Here is a 21,856-nt window from a genome sequence, read left to right as displayed (position 1 = left end):
TAAATTAGCCCTGTATGAGCCATTTCCCCTTTTATATTTCTTCTAAGCCATCTATGGCAACTGCTTGGGCTTTAGAACCAGGAAGAACCATGCTGGTTTTTTTTTTCTCCACGCCTCAGTTTCTCTAGCTACTTCGTAGGGCTGCTGGGTGGACTAAGAAAAAATACTGAGGAAAATTGGCTTGTATGTAGTAAGTTTCAGTAAATGCTCTCAATTCTGATATACACAGAAAACCACAACTTACTACTGCTTTGACCTTTGATAAGAGCCAGGCAAGTTAGTCATCCTTAAATCCTTGCTGTACTAAGCCCTTGTGGACCCTTCTGCTGAAAACAGGACAAGAGCATTCTGTTCTTGGCAAGCTTGATGAGGTTGACCCTTCGTAATTCCTGACACCTAACATTTGCTAGCATGAGTCTACTCGAGGGGCATAGACAGTTCATCTCCAAAGGGAGGTCGGCAGTCAGTCAGTATTCAACACTAGAAAGTTTCTGGAGCCTCTAAATCCCCAACCTTGTAAAGTTTAAGGTAAAAGGCACTACTGCTCCCTGACTATATAGGGCCAGATGGGAGTGCTCTGGGATGCTGTGAGTTGGGCACATATGGACCGTGGTGAGAAGAGGAGAAGGGGCATGGGGTGGGGGAGGGGCTCTCTTCTAGTACATAGGCTACTCTAGCTAGTTGTCAGGAAAGCATGTGCGTGTGAGCTCTCATCATTTGTCTTCAAAATTGCTATTCTTAGTCTTTTGAGTTGTAAAAATTCCAGCCTACATATGGATTTAGAGCAAGTCCTTAATGAGCTAGCAAACCTGTGACACTTATACCATTTTCTCTAGCTGTTGCCTGCCCTATAGGCTCCTAGCTACTAGCAGCCACAGCTGGTGTTAGAAACACCGTCCTAACTCTGCCTAACCTTCCTCTCTGAGCACTGCTCTCAGAGTTCTTCTCTGCTGTTCTTCTCTGTGTGTTACTGGGCCATGATGGTTTGGTCATGGTTGCAAGGTCCTACTGAAGGCCTGATCTTTATACATACTCTAGACTAGGCCATTTTAACCTACATTACAGGCTCAGCTTTACATGCTGTAGCCAGTAATCTTTTCACAAGGACAGCCAAGGGGTAACACTTGGGGATCCAGCATTCCCTTAGCCATTGAAGAATTTTTTGGAGGAGGGGAGTGAGAGATATTCAGTATTCTCATTGGTCAGGGAAATACTAATCTTATACCTAGAAATTCTTTCTAGAAGTGAGATGGTTTTGTTGCTGTGGAAAAAAAAAACCAACAGTCTAGCTCTGTCATTCATATCTGTGTCATCTGTCCCCATCTTGGTTTCTTCATCCCCAGAGTGAGAGATGGTGATAGTTACTTCCTAGGAATATTAAAAAGATTAAATAAAGAAGTGGATCCCAAGTATTGGTCAACATCAACACTGAGTAAAGTTTTGTGACTCTTGTTGCTTGCCTTGGAAGGATGAGTGTGACAGTGAGTTTGATGACTGTCTCAGCTTCAGCTTCATAGTAAGACTGTGTTTCAAAAAAAAAATAGCTGCCAATTAATTCCACCTTTTGCCACTCAGCTCAGGTAAGATGATATGACTGGCATGTGCCGGTGGAGCAGCCAGCTAATGATGTCTGTCTCTATTCATTAGTGAGCCAGTGTCTGTCTGATGACCCCAGTGCAAAACTTTGATAGACTTAGGCCTAAGACTCCCCTCAGCCTTTGAGACTCTACTTTCTAGCCATCTCTGTGGAGGGACTGTCAGAGTGGTTGACTCCTCCTGTCTGCTAGAATGGAACAGGAAATGGCTCATTAGTTGTCTTGCCCTTGCCTATCCAGAGCAGCTCCCTGTTGATGGCAGAGTGAGAAGGCCAGGCCATCCTGCCTTGTGAAGTGGGCCATCCTCTCTCTTCCTTTGTCTTGGCATTCGCTTTGTGTAGATTCCTAGCCCTCTGCTTACATGTTTCCAGCCCCCCCCCCCTTCTAGAGGCCTGATTTAGAATCTTTTCATCATTTTGTTCTGTGTAACTCAGTGTTAAGTGATATTTGATAGCTGAGAAATTATAAAAATGTGAAAGAGGAGCACTGACTATGCTTAAGAATTGTTTTTGATCCACCCGTCAAGATGTTCTTATAGGGTTCTAGGACCCTCTGGGTCCTTCTATTTCCTCATCTCCTATATTTTTCTTACCTAGAATCTCAGTAGGATGTCCTCACATCTATCCCAATCTCCTGGCAAGTAAAGACTTTTGTGGGACATGCCTTTTGGGGCCCAGGGGGGTTTGCTCAAACTATTGCACTAACCAAGGACAATTCAAGTAGTAAACATCAAACCCCTACTCCTATCTACCCAATGGACAGGACTGTCTCCAGTTATGTGGAGAGTGGGGACTGACTCTGACATGAACTCTGGTGCCCCATATTTAACCACCTTCCCTTGGTGGGGAGGCCTGATGGCACTCAAAGAAAGAATAAGCAGGCTACCAAGATGATACTTGATAGCCTATGACCATATAGTGGGGGAGGAGGTTCCCTCAGTCTTAGACCTAGGGAGGGGAATAGGATGAAAGCAGGAGGGAGGGAGGAACGGGAGGATACAAGTGATGGGGTAACAACTGAGTTGCAATCTGAATAAATTAATAAAATTAAAATTAAAAAGAGAATTGTTTGTGAAGGGCTCATACAATCTCGAGTTCCAGTTGACGGTAGAAGAGAGGCTAATTCCTTAAAGGCTGTCCAGTTCTATAGCTCTGGGCATAGTTGAGTGATAGGTGCAGAACCAACAGAGTGTAAGGCTGGCAGAAGGTCTAAAGACTGCACTGGAGAAGTGGCCACCAGGGACTGGGCAAGGTTTAGGTTGCCAGGGAGAAGACTTGGCCAGTGTTTGGAGGTAGATTTTATAGTTCAGAATTAATAGACACATGGCAGTTCTAGACAAGACCTTAGAAGCTCAGAGATCTCCCTGGTGTGTTCGTCTCCACCTCCCAAACCCAGGTCTCTCCAGCCCTATTGTCCATCATTTTCACCAGGCTCAACGTCATCAGCTTCCTGTGCTATGAGCCTTTAGTCCCTCTCATTTAGACATCACAGTGCTTCTGGCAGTCATTTAAAGATGCAATGTGTTAGTGTATGTGTTTCTACTAGGGGTGTCTGTGTAGCCCAGTTCTTAGCTGTTGGTACTGTAGTGTCCTGACCTTGCCTTCTGTGCCTATCTTGGTTCTGAGAATAAGTCTCAAAATATCCTTTGTTTCAGGGCTTGGGCATGTGCTGGTTGCACTTACCTTACACTTGTATTTTCTTCTTCCTGTTTCTAGGACCTGTGTACCTAGCATTCACTGTGGCATCACATTGTACTATTTTGCAGGATCTTTTCTCTTCCCCACTGGCTGGTAACCCTAGTTCATTCATCACTGAACAGATAGAAACATTTGAGCCAGTGTTTGACTGTCAACTGCAAACTGTCTTTCCTATGGTAGAGTAGAAATGTCCTTGCTGCTATGCAAGAACAGCCCTCCCTTTTGTGACATCACTTCTGACCTCCTAGCTCCTCACTTCTGACCTCCTAGCTCCTGTCTCTTCTAAATCATTAATTTCCCTTTTTCTGAGTCATTTTTCATAAGCATAAAAAACACATTTAGACATTTGGGAAGAATGCCCCCTTCCCTTCTGACTTCATATCTATTTCAACTACTGTCCAATTTCTTTATTCCCATTCAAGGAAAAAATTCTTGAAAAGAATTGCTAATATCTACAGCTTCCACGCTCCCCCATTCTCTACATAAGAGCCTTCACAGCCTTTGCCCCATTTATCAAGTCAGCAACAGTTTCTAAACCGTGGAATCCATTGGCCAGCTTTTCCGCAGCAGGTGGCCCTTCTCTCTGGCCGATTGTTTTTTGTTTTCGTGTTTCACCTCCCTGCCTTCTTTTTCTCTGCCTTCTTCACTAGAGAATGTAGATGTATCTCAGAGCCATGTTCTCAGGCCCTTTCTTTCTCTGGCCCCTCCACTCTTTCTTGCTTTTGAAATGTGCTATGCGATTCTGATTTCTGACTAATGATCCTAACAGCCAGCCCTGTGCTGGACACCTCCTCCTCCTCCTCCTGTGTGAGAATCAGACCTCTCAGTTTATGTTCTGCATTGCCTAACATCTGTAGCCCAAAGTGCAAACTCCTTTGTTCCCAAAGCCCATAGTGAGTCCTCCTTGTCTTCCTGCAGATTACAGCCCTAATTCAGTCCCTTCTCTGCTCTGTTCTTACCCTTTGGGTTTAGGCTGCCTCCATCTCGTTTGGACATTTGTAACTGTGCAGCCTCCTTATTTACCCTCCTGTTGCCATTCCTGCCTCTGTGTTGTCCATTTTCCATAGACTAGCCAGGTTCTTTTTAAAACTTAGATTGGTTACCTCTCTTCTATGTTAATGCAACAGTGGATTCCCACTGTCAGGTCAGAGCTTCTTGACCCAGCCTCTGCCATTTCTCCCTCTTCATCATCTAGGCCTTGTATTTGCTGGGTCAGCCACACTGGCCAAGTTTGATCTTACCTGGGGACTTCTGGTAGCTAGTGCTCTCTCGACTGTGCTGGGCTCACCCAAAGGTACAACTAGCAGAGCCTCAGTGAGCGGTCAGCTCTGCAGAGGTGCTTTTCCTGACCACTTGACTTAAAGAGAATCCCATGTGTATGCTTTCTCTCAGGATTCTTTCTCCCCTTTCCTCTCATTCATGGTACTTACATTGCAACTCATCGATTTAGCTATCCGGATATGCATGGCTGTGCGTCTCTCATCACTTCAATGGCATGTGTATTCCTCTTAGGAAGAATGAGAAGTCCCCTGTCAGGGTTTGAATGAGCGTGTAGATAGTCGAGCATTCTACAGTGCAGCCAAATGTTACGTTTGGAGACCAGAAAGAATTAGCGCTCTCTTGGAGTCAGAAAGGCCTGAGTTTTAATCTCTGCTCTGCCACTTCTGGGAGTTTATTTCTGTTTGACCCTTTTTCTTCATTGGTCTCACAGCATGTGAGGATGTTAGGTGTTTAGAGGACTTGACACATGGCAAGTGCTCAGTAAATGTCAGTGCCTTCTCTTATACCTTCTGATTAGCACACATGTGCAGGAGGGGCATAAAAGGTGCCACTCGGCCTTCTGATAAGACCCTTGGACCACCGCAATGTGCAGGTCCTGACTACAGAGACAGCTTAATGAATCTGCTATTCTGATTTTCAGCCAAGCAAAACTTGAAATGTTTGATTTATTAGCCACCACTTTAGTGTATTGCAGTGGCCTCCTTTGCCACCATTTACTACCCATTTGTAAAGTCTTTTTCTTAGGTTTTACTGCATGTTGTTTGGAGGAGAGTGATGGTCCTCCTTTGGCCAACTGACTAGCAATTGTCATTATTTCTTACCTACATTAAAAAAGGAAAGGAAAGAAAGGAAATTTTAGTTCTGGTACTTAGAATACCAGAAATATTTTAAAAGTATAGGTTTACTGTAGCTTAAGGTGGTCTCTGTTGTCTCAGTGACTTCACACTAGAAGTGAGTGGTGATGTAGCATGCATTTTGCTTTTAATTTTTAAAATTTGAATTGAGTTGATTTCCCTGATCTAGATCATGGGACCCTGGAAGTGAGGTGGGCCTTACTGCTGTCTGCAGAGGGGGCACACTGGGAAGATGAGTGTGAGCACTGCCATTTTCAGTGGTGCCTGACATCAGAGGGAGGGTAGGCCTGAGTATGTTTGCCTCACAAGGTTTCCTGACGTTCAGCAGTAAGGAGCAACTGAAAGGAAAAAGTAACAGAGAGCACACAAAGAGGGTCTCTGCTGTGGATTCTCTGTGACTGCCTGCTTGACCGCACCTCTACCAGACGGCCCTTCTTCTAGAGGACACTGCGCCTAGACCAACTCTTGCTGGGAGCACTTTCTCTCAGTTCTCTAGCTTTGTTTCACTTCTGCTTCATCTTTTTATTTTCTTTGTTTACTTTCTTTTGTTGGTGATTTGAACTTGCTACTTAGGGCCTGGAGAGATGGCTCAGATGATAAGAGCACCTGCTGCTCTTGTAGAAGGTTTGTTCCCAGCACCCACATGGAAGTTCAGAGCTGCCTTAAGTACAGTCCCAGGGGATCTGACATATTCTTATGGCCTCTGCATGCACTTGCTGCACAGACATAAAAATAAACACTCACACACACAAAAGAAAAATAAATAAATCTTAAACCATTTTCTGAACTCTTCAGTGGATTGCTTTCTGTTCCCTTGCATATGAATTTTCTAATGTCTTCAGTTGTCATTTTTTTGTGTGCATTCATATGTCTTTGTGGGTGGTGTGTGGTACATGTACAGGAATGTATGCCTGTGTGCATACATGGCACCTTCCTCTGCTATTGTCTGCCTTACTGCTCTGAAGCCAAAGCCTTTCACTGAAGCAGAAGCTCACCTTTTCAGTTAGTGTGGCTGGCAATGTGCTGTCAGCATACCCCTACCTCTGTCCCCAGTGCGTGAATTCCAGGTTCACACAGTCACGCCTGGATTTCTACATGAGTGCAAGAACAAGCTTTGCTACCTACTCAGTCGTTTTGCCTGCTTCATTGTGTTTTCTAGCAGTGGTTTCATGTGTAACTTTGGTTTGTGTCTATTAACCATCACACGCTTACTCCCCCTTACTCTTCTAGGGTGAGAATACTGAAGCTGCCTCAACATGGCCCTTTGGGACCTCTAACATCTGTCAGACTCCACATTTGCCCTGAGGATGAATTTGTGTTTCTGTTGTTACCTGTTTTCTCCCGGTTCCAGGCTGTGTTTCTTCTTTGGAATCTGTGTACCTTTGGTTTTTAGCCCTATGATGCACCTCTTCTTATTATTTATACTTGCTGTCATTTCTGTGCCATGTTATACCAGCATCTTGACAGGAAATCTGCCCTTCACCCAGTAGCTCTTCAAGTTTCTGAAGCCCATGTGTGAGCAGGCCTGTCCTTTCCTCAGCATGATGTGTTTTGTGAGATGCTTCCTGTGTCCGCTGCCTACTTCTCAGCAGCACTCTCTTCTTCACCACATAGTGACATGACTCTTCATCTCAGTGTCATGGTTACATTATCCTGGTCTCTTTGTTTCTCCCTTTGCCTTGAGCATTAGCGACTTAATTGATATACCCTTTCCTATCACCAGTTCATAGTCTTGCCATAGCCCTGTGCCAGTACAGTGCCCAGCACGCAAAGGAGTCTTCCAGCCCCGTCCTGCATGTTTTCCATGGTGGCTTTACTCCAAGTCCCTGCAGAGCAGGGCCCAAGGCTCAGACTTGTGTATTCAGGAGCAGGAAGCCAGTGAAGGTGCTACCTGCCCTTGGTCTGGGCAGGTAGGTGGACTCTGGTGGTCAGTGTAGCCTGGGCTTTTGTCCTTTTCAGGTTGGAAGTTAGGGCATTCGTACCACAGCTCTCAGCTGTCTTAACCACTCTATCCTGTCTTGCTAGTAGGTTCAGGTTTGCAAAGAACCCAGGGCACCAGAGAAACACAAAGTGCTTGAGGTCTACAGAAACTGTCCACACAGCTGCAGCTGCTATGAGAGGTTGGCCAAGGGCACATGGCAAGGGACATTGAAGAGCATCTGCTCCCAGGATGCTACCTCTCTTCATCCTCACTGCTCCTTTAATCTTCATGTTCTTTGGAAAAAGATTCACCTTCCTGTCAAGAATCACATAGAGTTTAGAGCCATTTCATTTGATTGATTGATTGATTGATTGATTGATTGATTGATTTGAATTTATTTGAATTTATTTTACTGTCGGTGCTAGTGGTTGAACTGAGAGCCTTCCACATGCCAACCAAATGCTCTGTCTCTGAGCAACGTTCTTAACCCCAGTCCCTTCCTATTTGCCTTAGTTTCAGTTTGCTTTCTCTTGCTGTGAAAAAGACCATGTCCAAAAGCAAGTTCGGGAGGATGGTATTTGTTTGGTCTACAGGTTACATTTAGTCCATTATCAGAGAAAAGCCAGGGCAGAACTGAAGCAGAGATCCTGGCGTAACACTTGCTGACTGGCTTGCTCAAGCTGCTTTCGTATACAGCAGGATGATCTGCCCGTTGATGGCGCTGCCCACAGTGGGCTGGTTCCCTCCAGATCTGCTGAATAAGAAAATGTCCCACAAGCTTAACTACAGGCCAGTTTGAGGGGGCAGAGTCTCAACTGAGATTCCCTCTTCACAAATGACCCCACATTGTATCTATTTAACAACAGAACAAGAAAATCAGCCAAGCCTTCAAAGCAGTGCACTTTGTGCTCTATCTGTATGCTTGTTAATGAAGCATCCCTTCATTAACATCTGTTTCTTGAGTATCTATTATACAGCAGGATGGATCAGGTCACCCTTGGACCAGCCAGGGTGGCAGAATTCATCCAAAGCCATACTTGTATATTGAACATAGGAATGGGGCTAATGTTATGGAGCGGGGGTCTCTATAATTGCCATGGAATTCTGTGATCCCGTTTGCTCCTTTCTAGGCCAGACCCCACGCATATATCCATGTGGTCTATTTAACTAGGTATATACATGTGTGACACTATCCATGAACTCAACAGGGTAATACCGGCCTTGTTTGAGTGTTGTGATATTGCATGAGATTAAATGCTTGTCACAGTTCCTGGAATACTTGGGAGCTCATTATGCTTAATACAGACTGAATCTGGACAAGATTGGTGGCAGAAAACTTGGGAGGCTGGGTTAGTGACAAAGCTGCCGCAGGAGGCTGATTTTACTGTCTTCTTTTGGAGAAACAGGCCAGATCTTCTGAAAGCTCTTGGTGCCCTGCTTTTGGACCGAATGTGCTTAGCGGAGCAGGGCCTTCCTGGAGACCACCTTGATAGTAAAGCTGAGAAGGCACTTCAGCAAGTAGCTGTTGAGTTGAGAGATGAGCTTGAGCGTTCCTGCCAAGCCAACTCATTCTCCAAGTCACACAATGAATTCAAGTCAACATGGAGGACCTGGCTAGAAAAGACAGGCGACGAAGCCAAGGTTGAACTGAAGAATGCCTCCGTGCAGACCATCACCATAGAGGACACCCCTCATGGATTCACATCTGAAAGAACGAGAGAAGCTTGGGAAGAGAAACCAAAAGAAGCCATTTTCAGCACTGCATCTGAATCAGAGGCCTTGGGTGAGATGCCAGGGCTTCGGGCCACTCCCCTCTCATTCCCCAGTGCCATCAACACGGTAAGCTTTTCTGTGTATTTCATAGGTTGTAAAAACAAAGTTTAAGAAAGTCACCCTGAATGCCACCACACTCTCTATTTCTGTGAAGGCCAAGTCAGTCTGGAGACTCCACCTGCCTATGTTGTCCCCAGCCTTGACCTCCATGCCTCTTTGCCCGCCTCCTCTTCCCCTCCCAACTTCTACTCTGACCAACTGCCTATCTCATTGATGAGGACACCTTTGTGTTTTCACCAGGAAAAACACATAGAATTCTGTTTGTCCATATGCCTGCAGTTTTCTCTTTGGTTTTATGAACTGAGACGTTTCCCCATGATGGCTGCTTAAGATTCCATTGGACCAGAGCTTATACAGTTCTCACTGACTGAAAGGCATTCCCTTTTGCAGGTTGCAGTAAATTGTAACAGCCAGACTTTAGACGAAGATGAGAGCCTGGTTTCTGTTTTAGGAGAAGACAGGATTTTGAGGGCTTTATTTCAATTGGATGCCAGACCCTGAGTACCCAGGGTTTGCTAGCCAAAAGCAAAGGGCCTAGGCTCGGGGCCCGCTGTGTGTGCCTGCAAGACCATTCTTGTTTTCTGCGAAACTGCTTTCCAGCTATGGTACCCCAAAATGGAAAGGTCTGGTTTTTCTGTCTGAATGTCTGTGTGCTGGTTTTCTCTCTGAGCTGCCCTGTAGGCTGGAAGCACAGTCTCACAGGCCAGATTGTTAAGAATGAGACCACCTCAGCAGAGTGTGATTGGACCTATTTACAGTCCTCTGGGATTGGGGTTGGTGTTTGGCTTTGAAAATCCCTGTAGCAGAGATGTGTTCTGATGGAGAAGCAAAGAGGTCATAATTCTGATACTGCCAGTGAAGGATGTGTGATGCTTGTTTCAGATGACTGTTTCCTAGCAGAGAAATCAACTGTATACACTGTTTCATAGCATCAGAATGGAGAATTAAGTTTATTTTCTGACCACTAAATTACAGCTTTTGTGCCTACCAAACAGAGTTAGATATATCATTAGCAAAATTGCCTTTGATTGTTTTAAATTATGCACCAAAACTGTAATTTCTAGAAAAGGGTTTTCTAAAGATATCAGTAGAGACTAAAACAAAAAATATATATACTGCCATTATATTAATGGAACTGAAAATGCAAATTTGTGCAATTTGGCTAGAATAGAACTGCTCTTCTGTGCCCCAGCTCCTTCAGTTTGTACCTCTGTGTTAGGAAAACTGGGTAGGTTTATTTTCTTTTCTTTGTTTTTATGTTTGCTTTTTTTCTATTGTGTGGGAGATGCCATCCTATGTTCAGGAAATTGGATAATTTAATGGACTTAATTTTTCTAAATAGATTCATTTTTCTTAAATAAAGATATATTTGCCATGTTTTTAAAATGAGGGAACTTTATTCATTTATGTTTATCATCTGTTCTATGTTCCAAGGACTGTGCTGAGTTTGCTGCATTAGCTATTTTTTTCAACAAATATATAAGTAGGTATTATAATCATTGCACACAGGAAGAAACAGTGCAACAGGACTTAGTGAACTGTCTGTCCAGAATGACTCAGCTGGCAAGTGGTGAGAGCATAGTTGCTTGCTTGATTTCAGATGAAGACAGACATTGGCTTCTTTTGTGGTTTTGATAGTGGCAGAATTGGTAATCCAGTGACTTAAGCTAGAACTCTGATATCCAGCAAAAAGAGCATTGGTGCAGTCTGAGGGTGAGACAGAGAGCAGATAGCCTGCCAGTTACGTCGTTACAGACGGCTGTATAGACACACCTGTGCTTGTATTAGGCCTGGCCTCAGTGCTTTAAATGGGATCCATGCAGCCCAGACTCCAGGCAATGTGCAGGGATAGTGAGATAAGAATGCAGGTGCCTAGGGCAGTATGGTTATGTGTGAGGAGCTCAGAACACGTGATTTCCAGTCCTAAATAAGGACTTGCAGTATGCCATCATTAATACGATAGAAGGTGGGACTGCTCCAGTCCATAAGGCAGCGTTTTGTGTGGTGTTATTTCAGAACTGTGTTAGGCTGGCTGACGGCAGTCTTCCAGCTTCAAATAGGCTTTGGCATTTGTGCACTTCGGATCTCATCTCTGCTGCATATGACACACAGATTTGGATCCAAGAATAAAGATTGGTGGAGACCCAGGACCAAGAAACTGACTGTTATTTCCCAGTCCTCTGCTGAGGCCTCCACCTCCTCCAAAGTGGTTCCTCTCATTTCCTCAGACTGCCTTTGTCCTTGAACAGTTTCTTCCCTCTTCCTTGGAATCCAGGACAGAAAGCTTCTCACTTTTCCTAACAGCCTTGGAATCTGAAGAGCTGGTTTGACACCCACCCCACCCCACCCCATTCCCCCAACCTCACCCCAGCCTTCCCAGCTGTTTGACTTCTTGGCTCCTTGGGAACAAGCATGAAAGAACATTTCCATAATTCCCTAAGGAAGCCTCTTACTCCTTAGTAGTCAGACCAGTTTCCTGCCTGATCATGCCATATGCTAAGCAGCCACTAATCCACCTTCTGGTCCTTACATTTCCTGTAAATGGACTCATGCAACATGTGACTAGATTTTCCTCTTCACCTAATGCTTTCACAGTTCATTCATGTTGCCACATGAGGTAGTTCTTCTTTTGTTTTATTACCACATAGCATGCTAGGGTAAGACTAGTGTACATTTTATTTTGAATATTATGCATTTTATTGCTACTCATATAGATGTCTGTATGGATAGGTGATTTTACTTCTCTTGTGTAGATATCCAGGAATAAAGCCGATGGGCCACATGGTTATAGCATTTTAAAGAACTTCAGACTTTTTGCTTGTACTTTCCTCCCAGCAGTGCATGAGGCTTCCAGTTTCTCCATCTCCTCACCCACACTTGGTACCATCTTGACTATAGCTGCCCTAGTGGGAATGAAGAGGCAAGGATATATTATGCTCAGATTTCAGTTGCAGCTCTCTGATGGCTATTGATGCTAAACATCTTCCCATATGCTTGCTAGCTCTACCAGAGACATGTCTGTTCTGTTTCCTTATTTTTAATTGGACCATTATATGTTATCATTATGGAGTTATAATGCTTTATGGAGTCTAGATTTGAGTCACTCTCCTTATTTTTTGAGTATATTAAAACTTACCATTTGAAAGATGCCCTCATCTGGCTTTAGAGTGTCTACTATATACTGGATTGAAACCTATGATACAGTGTGATAAAGAGATCCAGAGGCCCAAACCAGGGCCTGACATTCAGGTGTGGACGACAGACAGTAAATATGGATTTTCTCAGACATTATAATGATGTTAATGTTCTATGGAGAAACTTACAAGGGACACTGACTGTATGCCAGGGAGCCTTAGCTTGGACTTGGAAGTCAAGGGCTTATTCTCAAGACATTTGAATTGTCTTGTTGAATGCCTTAGCAGGGAAGTGGAGGTGAGCGAGAATGTGTGTTCTAGAGAGAGCATATGGTAAAGCCCTGACTTTCAAGGAATATGGCATTTTACAGTACCTTTGGACTGTGGGACCAGAGAGTGAGCTAAAATGGGGTGGGCAATGACTTAGACTGTGGATCATGCTATACTTGGAAGGGTATGGTGTGGACATTGACCTTTGGCTCAGGATAGCCGGGAATCAGTTATAGTTTTAAGCAACAAGGAATAGTCAGTTTACCTTTTTGCTGCAGCATAGGGTAGATTAAAGAGGCTCAGAGTGAATACTACACTACCCAGGATCCTGCCCAGGTGAGAGCTAGGTGCCTACCCTGGCGTGTCAGAAGAGGATGTGGAGAGTTGGAAGAACTGAGAGGCACCTTAGGACTTGTACTTATTGGAGCCTGCTGAGCAATGAAAGGGAGTGATGAGAATAAGGGGGTTTCAAAAAGACTCTTGGCTTCCTGGATGGTGCAGTGAGTGATGGGCGTAATAGCTAAAGTGGTGGGACCCAGTCGGTGGGAATGTGCCATGATGAAATCAAGGAGTTGGCGGCTTGTAAAGCTTTCATATAGATCAGGCAAGTTACAAGCTCAGAGTTTGTGAAATACACAGCAGCCTACTCAGTAGCCACTTAAGTAAGTGACTAGCAAGAATATAAGACAGATGGGCTTACAGTAGGATTGGTGGGAAATGAAGAAACAGATCAAAACAAAAACAAAAACATATCCTAGAAGATTGTGTTAAAGATGGAATGGCCATATTTAGAATGTTTGAATTATCCAAAGAAACTGTGGACCAGGGCCCAGAGGGTCTCAACAAAGGCCCCTTGACAGCCATGTATGTGTGTATGGGGAGGGAGCGGGAATTTTCCAAGATCTATGCTCTTTCTTAGGGATGCGCAGAGATTCTATTATCAGACTAGAGGAGCGGTTGAGCAGTTTGAAACCTACTTTAGACACAAAAATGGTGCCCATGAAACAAAAGTAGGTGCTTTAAGCATACTCAGTCCTGTACATGTGTGTTTTCAGGATGCTGAGAAGACAGACTTGCTGATCCAATTAAAGACATCTGAGTTACTGGAAAATGTGTATGATCTTCCTGCCTCCCTAGAGATGGTGGCTCAGCTCCAGAGCCAAGTTCTAGAGCTGCAGGGAGAGCTGAAAGAGTCGAAAACCTGCAACAAGCAACTCCATGACAAGCTAGTTCTGGCAGAGGCAATGCTGGAGAGGATGGCAGTGCCCAACCCAGCCCTGATGAACGGTGAGCATCAGGAAAATATGTTCTCCCTGAGCCGGTGAGCAGCTCACAGAACTGTAAATGCTATTTTTGTTGTTCACAATTGCAGTAAGTTTGTATGTAAATTCCGTGAAATGCAGTGATTAATCTTAGGTCCTAAAAAATGCACAGTGGAAGAATACCAGAAGGGAAGCAAGTCAGGTGGCTTGTTTTAATTCTGGAGTCTGGACTAGTGAGTGTTCTCAGGTCCTGGAGGAGGGGGTCTCTGCGTCCTTCCTTTGGAATTGTGTATAGGTGCCTAGGGGTGGTGGGTTGTTTTGGAACATTTAAAAATTTTTGTTCTTCTCTCATATATTACATCTTGAATCTAGTCTTCCCCCCCCTCCTCCCTTCCCTGTCCTGTGTCTCCACACTTGACTCTGTTCCTGCCCCCATCCCCGCCCCATTCCTCTTCTGCTTCTCTTCAGAAAAAGGTAGGCCTCTCATGGATGCCAGTGCCCAGGTTTGAATGTGGATTTTTTATTTTTTATTTTGGACAAGTTCCCAGGCCTGTGAGACTCTTAGCAGGTGTCAGTATGGTTTGTAAGTGATGGTCCTTTTTGTAGAGTTCTCTAGCTAACATAAGACTGTCTCATCTGGACAAGTAACCCACTTCCCTACTCATGACTCTTCTGGGACCTGTGGGTTAAAGTATGCCCAAGGAGTCAGAATCCAGAGACTTAGACAAAACATCTGAGGTGGTGTCTCCTAGTCCAGGATGGTACAAATTCAAGATTGCAGCCCACCTGCCCTCTGAATTTGCAGAGGATGGAGAGCCCTCAGTTAAGGTCAGCAAAAAGTACCATTCCCCAATGGTTCATGAACTTACGAATGTGCCAGTGTTGACGTTTGATTTTGATCTCCTATTGTAAGCAAATGACTGTCACATAAGGAACCTTCATCTACCATGGGATAAATTTTATTAAACTCTGTTCCAGGCTGTGTGATGATAGGCGCACAGAACAGACGAGGTTTGTTGGCAGCATCTGTTCCTGAGTGTGTGAAGACAAGCTGTTAAGTGTGTGTACAGTGCCCGGGAAGAGTGCTGTGGGGAGAAGTACAGCAAGGCGAGGGGCTTGAGGAGTGAGCAGTGAATAGGGTTCACTAACGCTCATGAATATAAGAATGCTGTGACAAGGTGGAATTTGGTTGGAAACTAGGAGATTTGAGCATGCTTATCATCTGGGAGGAGGAGCAAGGGCAAAGGTGTTACTTTATACTCAAGAACTTGGGGATGGAGTCGGGAGACCAGTTATGTGGCCAGTGTACTAGCATGTGAGAGAGGCAGAGATGTGGAGGATGAGGTCAGTGAGCAGCAGGCCCAGTGTGCTTCCAGAGACTACTCTAGTAGTTCATCTTCACAAGATTAGAAACTGTTGGAGGCTTTTGAACCACAGAGTGACACGATCTGACTTAAGCTTTAAAGTAGGAGTTGACAAAGTACTGTCTTTGGGTCAAATCAGGCTTGTGCTTGCTTTTGTGATTTAAGCTTATTGATACCCAGCCCCATACATTCACATATTATCTATAACTGTTTTATTATATAGTGGGGTTAAAGTTATACTGGAAACCCTAAAGTCTAAACATGTATTATTTCACTATTTGAAGGAAGAGGCCCACTTGTGTTTTAAAGGGATAGCTTCCTTTGCACATCATTGAAAGGATGGGGTTGCCTTGTCACCAGAGAGGCTGGCTTGGGGGATGTTAGATTTCTGGTTAAGGGTTTGTTGTATGTCCCAGTAGTGACGTAAGGTAGGCATCTGGAGACCTTGGTGTCTAGGAGAGGGGAATAAGTTTGAAAAGAAATCAGGGAATAGCTGGGAATACCAGTATTTCAAACTGTATAGCTCAGAGCCATAGGGATGAGACTGGGGAGTTCTACAGGTGAGCGGTTGGACTGAGGAAGAGCAGCTGCTGAGTTGAGACCCCAAGTAAGGGTGGCATTCGGCATCTCAGAAGCAGATGTATAAGCTGAGCCTGCAGCTCAGCCTGTTGTGAGAACAGCCTACCAGGACAACCCAGGCGAGCAAGAAAGACCTGAAGGAGGGCTTTAAGAAGAAAGCTTTTGTAGGAAGAGCCTGCTTGGCATGGTTTTCAAAGGGAGAACACAGAGGTGAGAAGTTGGAGACAGCAAGAATAGACATCTCTGAGGAATTGCACTGTGGGGGAGATGTATGAAGGGGTTAGGGCCACCATGTTCCAAGTTGCCAGTGAATTTATAGAGACCCAGTGAACCATGAAGCAGAGATGACTGGGGGAAAGAAGGGTAATGAGCAGGCAGTCTGCTGCAGGAAGGAATTGCACAGCTGGGACTTCTGCAGGAATGAGTGTACACACATGGGGCAAGGAGCACGGGCTCTTATAGACCCCCGGGCTCATGATACAGGGATGTGGGAATAACGGCCTCTTCTACACAGGCTGCAGGAGAAGCCCAGGTTATCTTAGGACGAGGACTGAGACAAGTGTTCAGAAAGCTTGGCTGTTTCTTGCTTGCCAACAAAAGATTCAAGTACTGGGTTGGAAGTTGTGTCAGATCAGGGCATTTCTAGAGTGGGTCAGGGTACTTCTCAGAGCCCTAGGACTCCTGTGGCTCTAACAAAATTAGAGTCCCTGTTACTTGTTGAACCCATCGCACACATGAAATACCTGATCTAACCGAACCTTCCTATTGTCTTTGGAGGCAATTCCAGTAATTATTGTCTCTCTCTTAAGTTCAGGCAGCAGTTGAAGAGAGAAAGTGACTTGGCCGCAGTCACTCTGCTTCTCGTCACCCGATACTCACACAGAGTAGCCTGGCTGATTCCAAAGCCTGCCTTCTTTCTTCTTCCATGAGGCCTAACACAGAAATACCCTCATAGGGATTTTGTGATGCTCTGCAGCCAGAAGCTTCTTCCCTTTAATTGTAGTTTGTCTCTTACAGTCACCTACTTGAGGTTTCAGAGTCAGTTGTCTTCCACAGAAGCAGACTTCCCTCCCTCAGTTCTCACTTCCCATCAGTCCTTTCTTCCACCCATCTAGGCATCTAGTCACCCTGTTGGCGCGCATTCTCTCACCACCTGCTGTTTCTCTGGGACCACATATAATTCTCTACCTTCTGAGAGCCTCCTGTCTTATTGGGGTGGGGACAGATAATCACATCGGTGTTGGTGGGGGTGGAGCTTCCATGGGGAAAGTACTATGGCAGAGGTGACTCAGCCCAGCAGAGGCACTGGCATTTGTCTAGGACTTGCCATCTGCTCTGCACACTTGCTGAGATTCTAGAGAGCATCAGCCAGGTACTGCTCTGGCCATCACCCAGAAGCCTCTGGGCTTCTCTCATTTTGGAAAGTGGGCATGGGTTGATAGAAATTCATTTTCTCACTCATAGTTTTTTTTGAGAACTTGGACTTAAACCATTTCAGACAAGCTGCACTGTATTTATGCTTTTATGTCCTGTTATGGCAGCTCGATAGATTAATTTTATCTTATAAATTGCATTTTGCCTCCCTAGTGTTTTTATTCTCCCGCTTGTATCTTTGTGTTATTCTCAGTTGCTTGGCTAAATTTCAAGTCTACAGTTTTATTTTTCTTTCTCATTGCCAGTGCCTGCAGCTCAGCCTGTTGTGAGAACAGCCTACCAGGACAACCCAGGCGAGCAAGAAAGACCTGAGTCTACACGTTCTGCTGGGAGAGACAAGGAAGTGGACAGTGACCAATGCACAAGCTTTGAGATCGGTTAGAATTAAACCACCGTGCGACAGCCACTGAGTGCTAGGCATTGTTCAGGACCGTTTTCCAGCAAAGTCCTTACTAGGCCCTAAAAAGCCCTCTCTTGGGGCTTTATTATCATTCGCATATAACACACACAGGACTGGTGAGATTATTTGAAAATGACTGACGTATAGTCACACAGCTGATAAAGAGGCAGGAGAGTCAGGCAAAGCATAATGTCATTGCGACATACTGGTCTATTATCAGACTCTTCTGCAAGGCAGAGAGTGGGCTCAGGTTGTTTAGAATGAGAAAACACAAGGTCATCTCTCAAGGGACCTCACACTTCAGGGACATGGGATTATAGCTGGCCACTAGCACCCAGCTTAGTGTCGCCTGTTGTTGCATTGGACTCTGTCCATCCAGCAGGAAAGCCTGCTCCTGAGACCAAGATTGTGAGCTTTTCCAATAGGTTGGTTAGGATGATGCAGAGATGAGTGAGGCCTCCAGCAAGTTGTTTCCCCTCCCTTTAAGTATGAAGTATTGTAAGCGCACAGATACACAAAGGGCAATACAACAGCTATCCACATTTCTATTTAGGCAAGGTGTGCTAGTGCTTATCCTCACTCTCTTCACCTTAGATCTTTATCCTTTCTCTGAAAGTAAAGTCACTCTTGTTTTGGAATGAATTCATTTTGTAAGCAGTTGGGATCATTAGGAATTCTAAATCTGTGACAAGATGGCCAAGGAACTGTTCTCTGGTAAAAGAATGAGCTGTGCTCCCAGGCCCTCCGCCATGCACTCTCCCGAAGCTTGAAAATGCTGTGCTGATTGCATGGTCTTGTGCTTCTTAGGGGTTTTCTGGGCTTTGGGGGGAAAGCTGCTGTACCAGGACACAGAGTGCAGGTTAGCTCGACCGTGGGTTTGGTTTGCCTGTGAAATGCCTCTCACAGGTTCCTGTGTTTGAACACTTGGTCCCTGGTGGTGGTGCTGTTTGTAGAGGCTAAGGAGTCTGGTTCTGGTTCAGAGCTAGTGATTCGTGGCGGTCTCTGGACAGTTCCTTCCTTTCTCAGTACCCATTTATCACCGAGCTGCATTTATCTTCTTGAGTGGGCATCAGGAGCTGTGCACACATGGCTGCCTGTGCTTGAACGCCCCCTTATTTTCTTGCCTTGCTGAAGCTTCATTCTGAATTCCCCACCCATGATGTACTTTTTGAATATCATAGGTCTTGGTCACTGGTGTTGAGTTGATTTGTTCAGTGACTGTCCGACTCAGGACCGCATGCGGTGGGTAACACCGTAGCTTTGGTTATTTTTTCAAGAACACCTCAATAGGCGCTTAGGGAATGAATGGAGAGCATCAGTTGCACAGGTTCTATTGGTCTTACTCTGGGGGTTCTGAGCTCTCTCTTCTCATGTGTTTCTGACACAGGAGACCCCGTTCATAGGAGTGGTGTGACAGAAGGTGTCGCTTTCAGTGTTGCTACTTTTCACTCCAGCTCTTAAAGCCTTCAGTAACGCAGACAACTCAGGTGAGGTGCTAGGCACATAGGCCTGCTGGCTTGCAAGCTCAGGCATTTACATATACATCACATACACAGTCTTTTCCCACAGCATTCATACAGCTTTAACCAAACAGTGGAAGTAGTTTGGCCAGACCTTCATCAAATCCCTGCGTCTGCTAAATCACTGTTGTAGATTGTGGACTTTTGAGGGCACTTCTTTTTAAAGGCGGGGGGGGGGTTGTATTGTTGTGGTGGTGATGGTGGTGGTTCTTTTCCTTTTAGTGAAAATAGATATTTTTTCTCTTTCTCACGTAATATATCCTGATAATGGTTTCCCCTCGTTCTACTCTTCCCAGTTCCTCCCCACCTCCCCTCCCATGCAGATCTCCCCCTTCCTGCCTCTGCTTTGAAAACAGGCTTCTAAGGGATAATAGTATATAATAAGATAAAACAAAAGCTACCACATCAGAGGAACAAGACAAATAAGCAGAAGGACCAGATCCCAAGACAAAGCAAAAACTTCAGAGACTCACTCATTTGCACCCTCAGGAATCCCATAAAAAACACTAAACTTGAAGCAGTAATACATAAACAGAGGACCTAGGTCAGGCCTGTTGATGCTACCTCTGCCTGTATGAGTTCATATGAACTTTAATTATGTTCATTTAGAGGGCCTTGTTTTCATGGTGTCCTCCAGCCCCTTTGGCTCTTACACACTTTCCTTCTCCTCTTCTGCAAAGGTCCCGGAGCTCGTAGGGGAAGGATTTGATGAAGACATCCCACCTTAGGCTGAGTTTTCTTCTAAGGTCTCTGAATCTCTGCATCATGTCTGGCTGCAGATCTCTGTATGTATCTGTTGTGGGAGGCTATTTCTCTGATCATGGCTGAGTAAGGAACTGATCTGAGTATAGCAAAATGTCATTATAAGTCATTTATTGCGACTTAAAAAGAATAAATAAAAGAACAGTGGTATTTGGTTTCACCCTGCGTCCCTGGGCTGTCTATTCTCTGGTTCTTGGTCACCGAAGCAGTGTCAGATAGGGCTTCCATCTCATGGAATAGGCCCTACAGCAAATCAGGTATTGGTGGGTAAAGTCTTCGTGCCGTGACTGTCTACCATTTCTTGCAGGCAGAACACCATTGTAGATTACACGTTTTGTGGCTGGCTTAGTGTTTACATTTCTCTTTTGGTAGCATGCAGAGTGCCTTCTTGTACCAAAAATACTAGAACCTAGAACACAGGGTTGAAGATTGTAGATAGAAGCTTGACTTTTTCATGTTAAACAAGTTATATAGGTGTTGTCTTCAGCAATGGGGCCTTGTTGTCAAAGGCCTTGCCTTTGTGGTGAGCAATCCACGGTCTTGGCAATAGCCTGGGTTGTTTAGAGATTTCTATGGGACCCGTTTGGTCAACAACTCAGTTAAAGGCAATCCAGTCCCAGTACTGAAAACTTTATTTGATGACAAGAGATGGGCACCTGTGACTCTCTCTCCCCCAATAGTTGGCAGTTTCATTTTTATCACCTTCATGTATATAAAATTTTAGGAAGCTTCTACTGTGTTACGTTTCCCTACTACCTTGAAGGTACTTCTAAAGGGTGAATTATAGAATGTTATACTCGTTGCATTGTTAGTAGCAGAGTTTAAAGTGGAGGTGCAAACTTGAATGTGAACATACACAACTCCCTGGCACTCTGTGTTGTATACCCAAATATTAGGGCCAATCACAATTTGTCTCAAAGTGGCATTTATGTAGGAGTTGTATTTGTCTTTGCTTTATGATTTCTTAACAAAAACCATCTGGATTAATCTTTAGTTCTTTGAGAAAGAAAACTTTCTTCTTTGGTCTTGCCATCAAATGCAGACCATAGTATAATGAAACTGCTTTGTTCACAAGGGTGTCCAACCTTTTGACGTTGCAGCATGACATTGTGGCCTACAGACATGTTGGGCTGCATCCATAGCTTCCTGGGACACTTGATACTCAGGGAGCTTAGATTAGATACGCTTGTCTATTTCTTCATCTTGGAGGATGACTCCCCAGAATAAAACCTTGTTGCATGAGCTCTTGCTTATTCTCTCTGCTCCTTACACTCTTTGAGCCACAGTACTCACCACATGCCTTTTTCATCACTCATTTTGTGCCAGATACTAGAGAAACAGATGAGCTGTTTCCACTTGGTGACATGTTGTGCACTGTAGAAATGCTGTATTGGACCTGGCGTGGTGGCACACACCTGTAATCCCAGCTCTTAGGTAGGCAGAGGCAGGCGGATTTCTATGAGTTCAAGGGCAGCATCGTCTACAAAGCAGGTCCACGACAGCCAAGGCTACACAGAGAAGCCCTGTCTTGAAAAGAAGGAAGGAAGGAAGAAACAAAATGTTGTATTGGGAATACTTCCATTAAGATGTGTATGGATTGTTGTCTAAAAAATCCCAAAGATTGTCTTGACATTGTGAACAGGAGAGTGGCCTTGAAACTATGAGGAACAAATTATAGAACCTGTGACTCCACAGAATGTTGGTGTAATTGTCTTTCTGAGAGCCATCCTAGGTCGTATTGTTGCCCCTAAAGCCTTTTCTCGAGCCAAATTTTGATTGTATGCCTCCAATGATGGCATCTTCCTCTGTCTGTGATGGATTGGTTCTAAAGAAGCAAGACACATTCCTGTTCTCTGGGATCCTTTACTGCTGTGTATATTAGTTATATTAGCTGTTCTTATGAAACTGTTTAGTATAAGCCCAACAAACAGACACAGATCTTTCTTCTCA

General features: G+C 44.7%; 1 protein-coding gene across 10 annotated transcripts in view; it reads left to right on the top strand.

The window, feature by feature from the left end:
- The window catches only part of CDK5RAP2 (CDK5 regulatory subunit associated protein 2), a 176,220-nt gene that overhangs the window by 110,064 nt on the left and 44,300 nt on the right, over positions 1 to 21,856 (top strand). For 5 of the 10 annotated variants that reach the window (XM_084797141.1, XM_084797133.1, XM_084797136.1 and 2 more), the window contains 3 exons: positions 8,749 to 9,187; positions 13,641 to 13,872; positions 17,470 to 17,601. In XM_084797141.1, the coding sequence (XP_084653267.1) occupies positions 8,749 to 9,187; positions 13,641 to 13,872; positions 17,470 to 17,601 (803 nt within the window). The remainder of the gene's footprint in view (positions 1 to 8,748; positions 9,188 to 13,640; positions 13,873 to 17,469; positions 17,602 to 21,856) is intronic. The other 5 variants (XM_084797135.1, XM_084797138.1, XM_084797142.1 and 2 more) reach the window with 2 other exon arrangements.

Source organism: Acomys minous, assembly GCF_964271855.1.
Source record: "Acomys minous genome assembly, chromosome: 1".
In the NCBI taxonomy this organism is placed as follows: Eukaryota; Metazoa; Chordata; class Mammalia; order Rodentia; family Muridae; genus Acomys; species Acomys minous.
The sequence above is the reverse complement of the archived record's forward strand: the minus strand, read 5'-3'. Positions and strand labels throughout refer to the sequence as shown.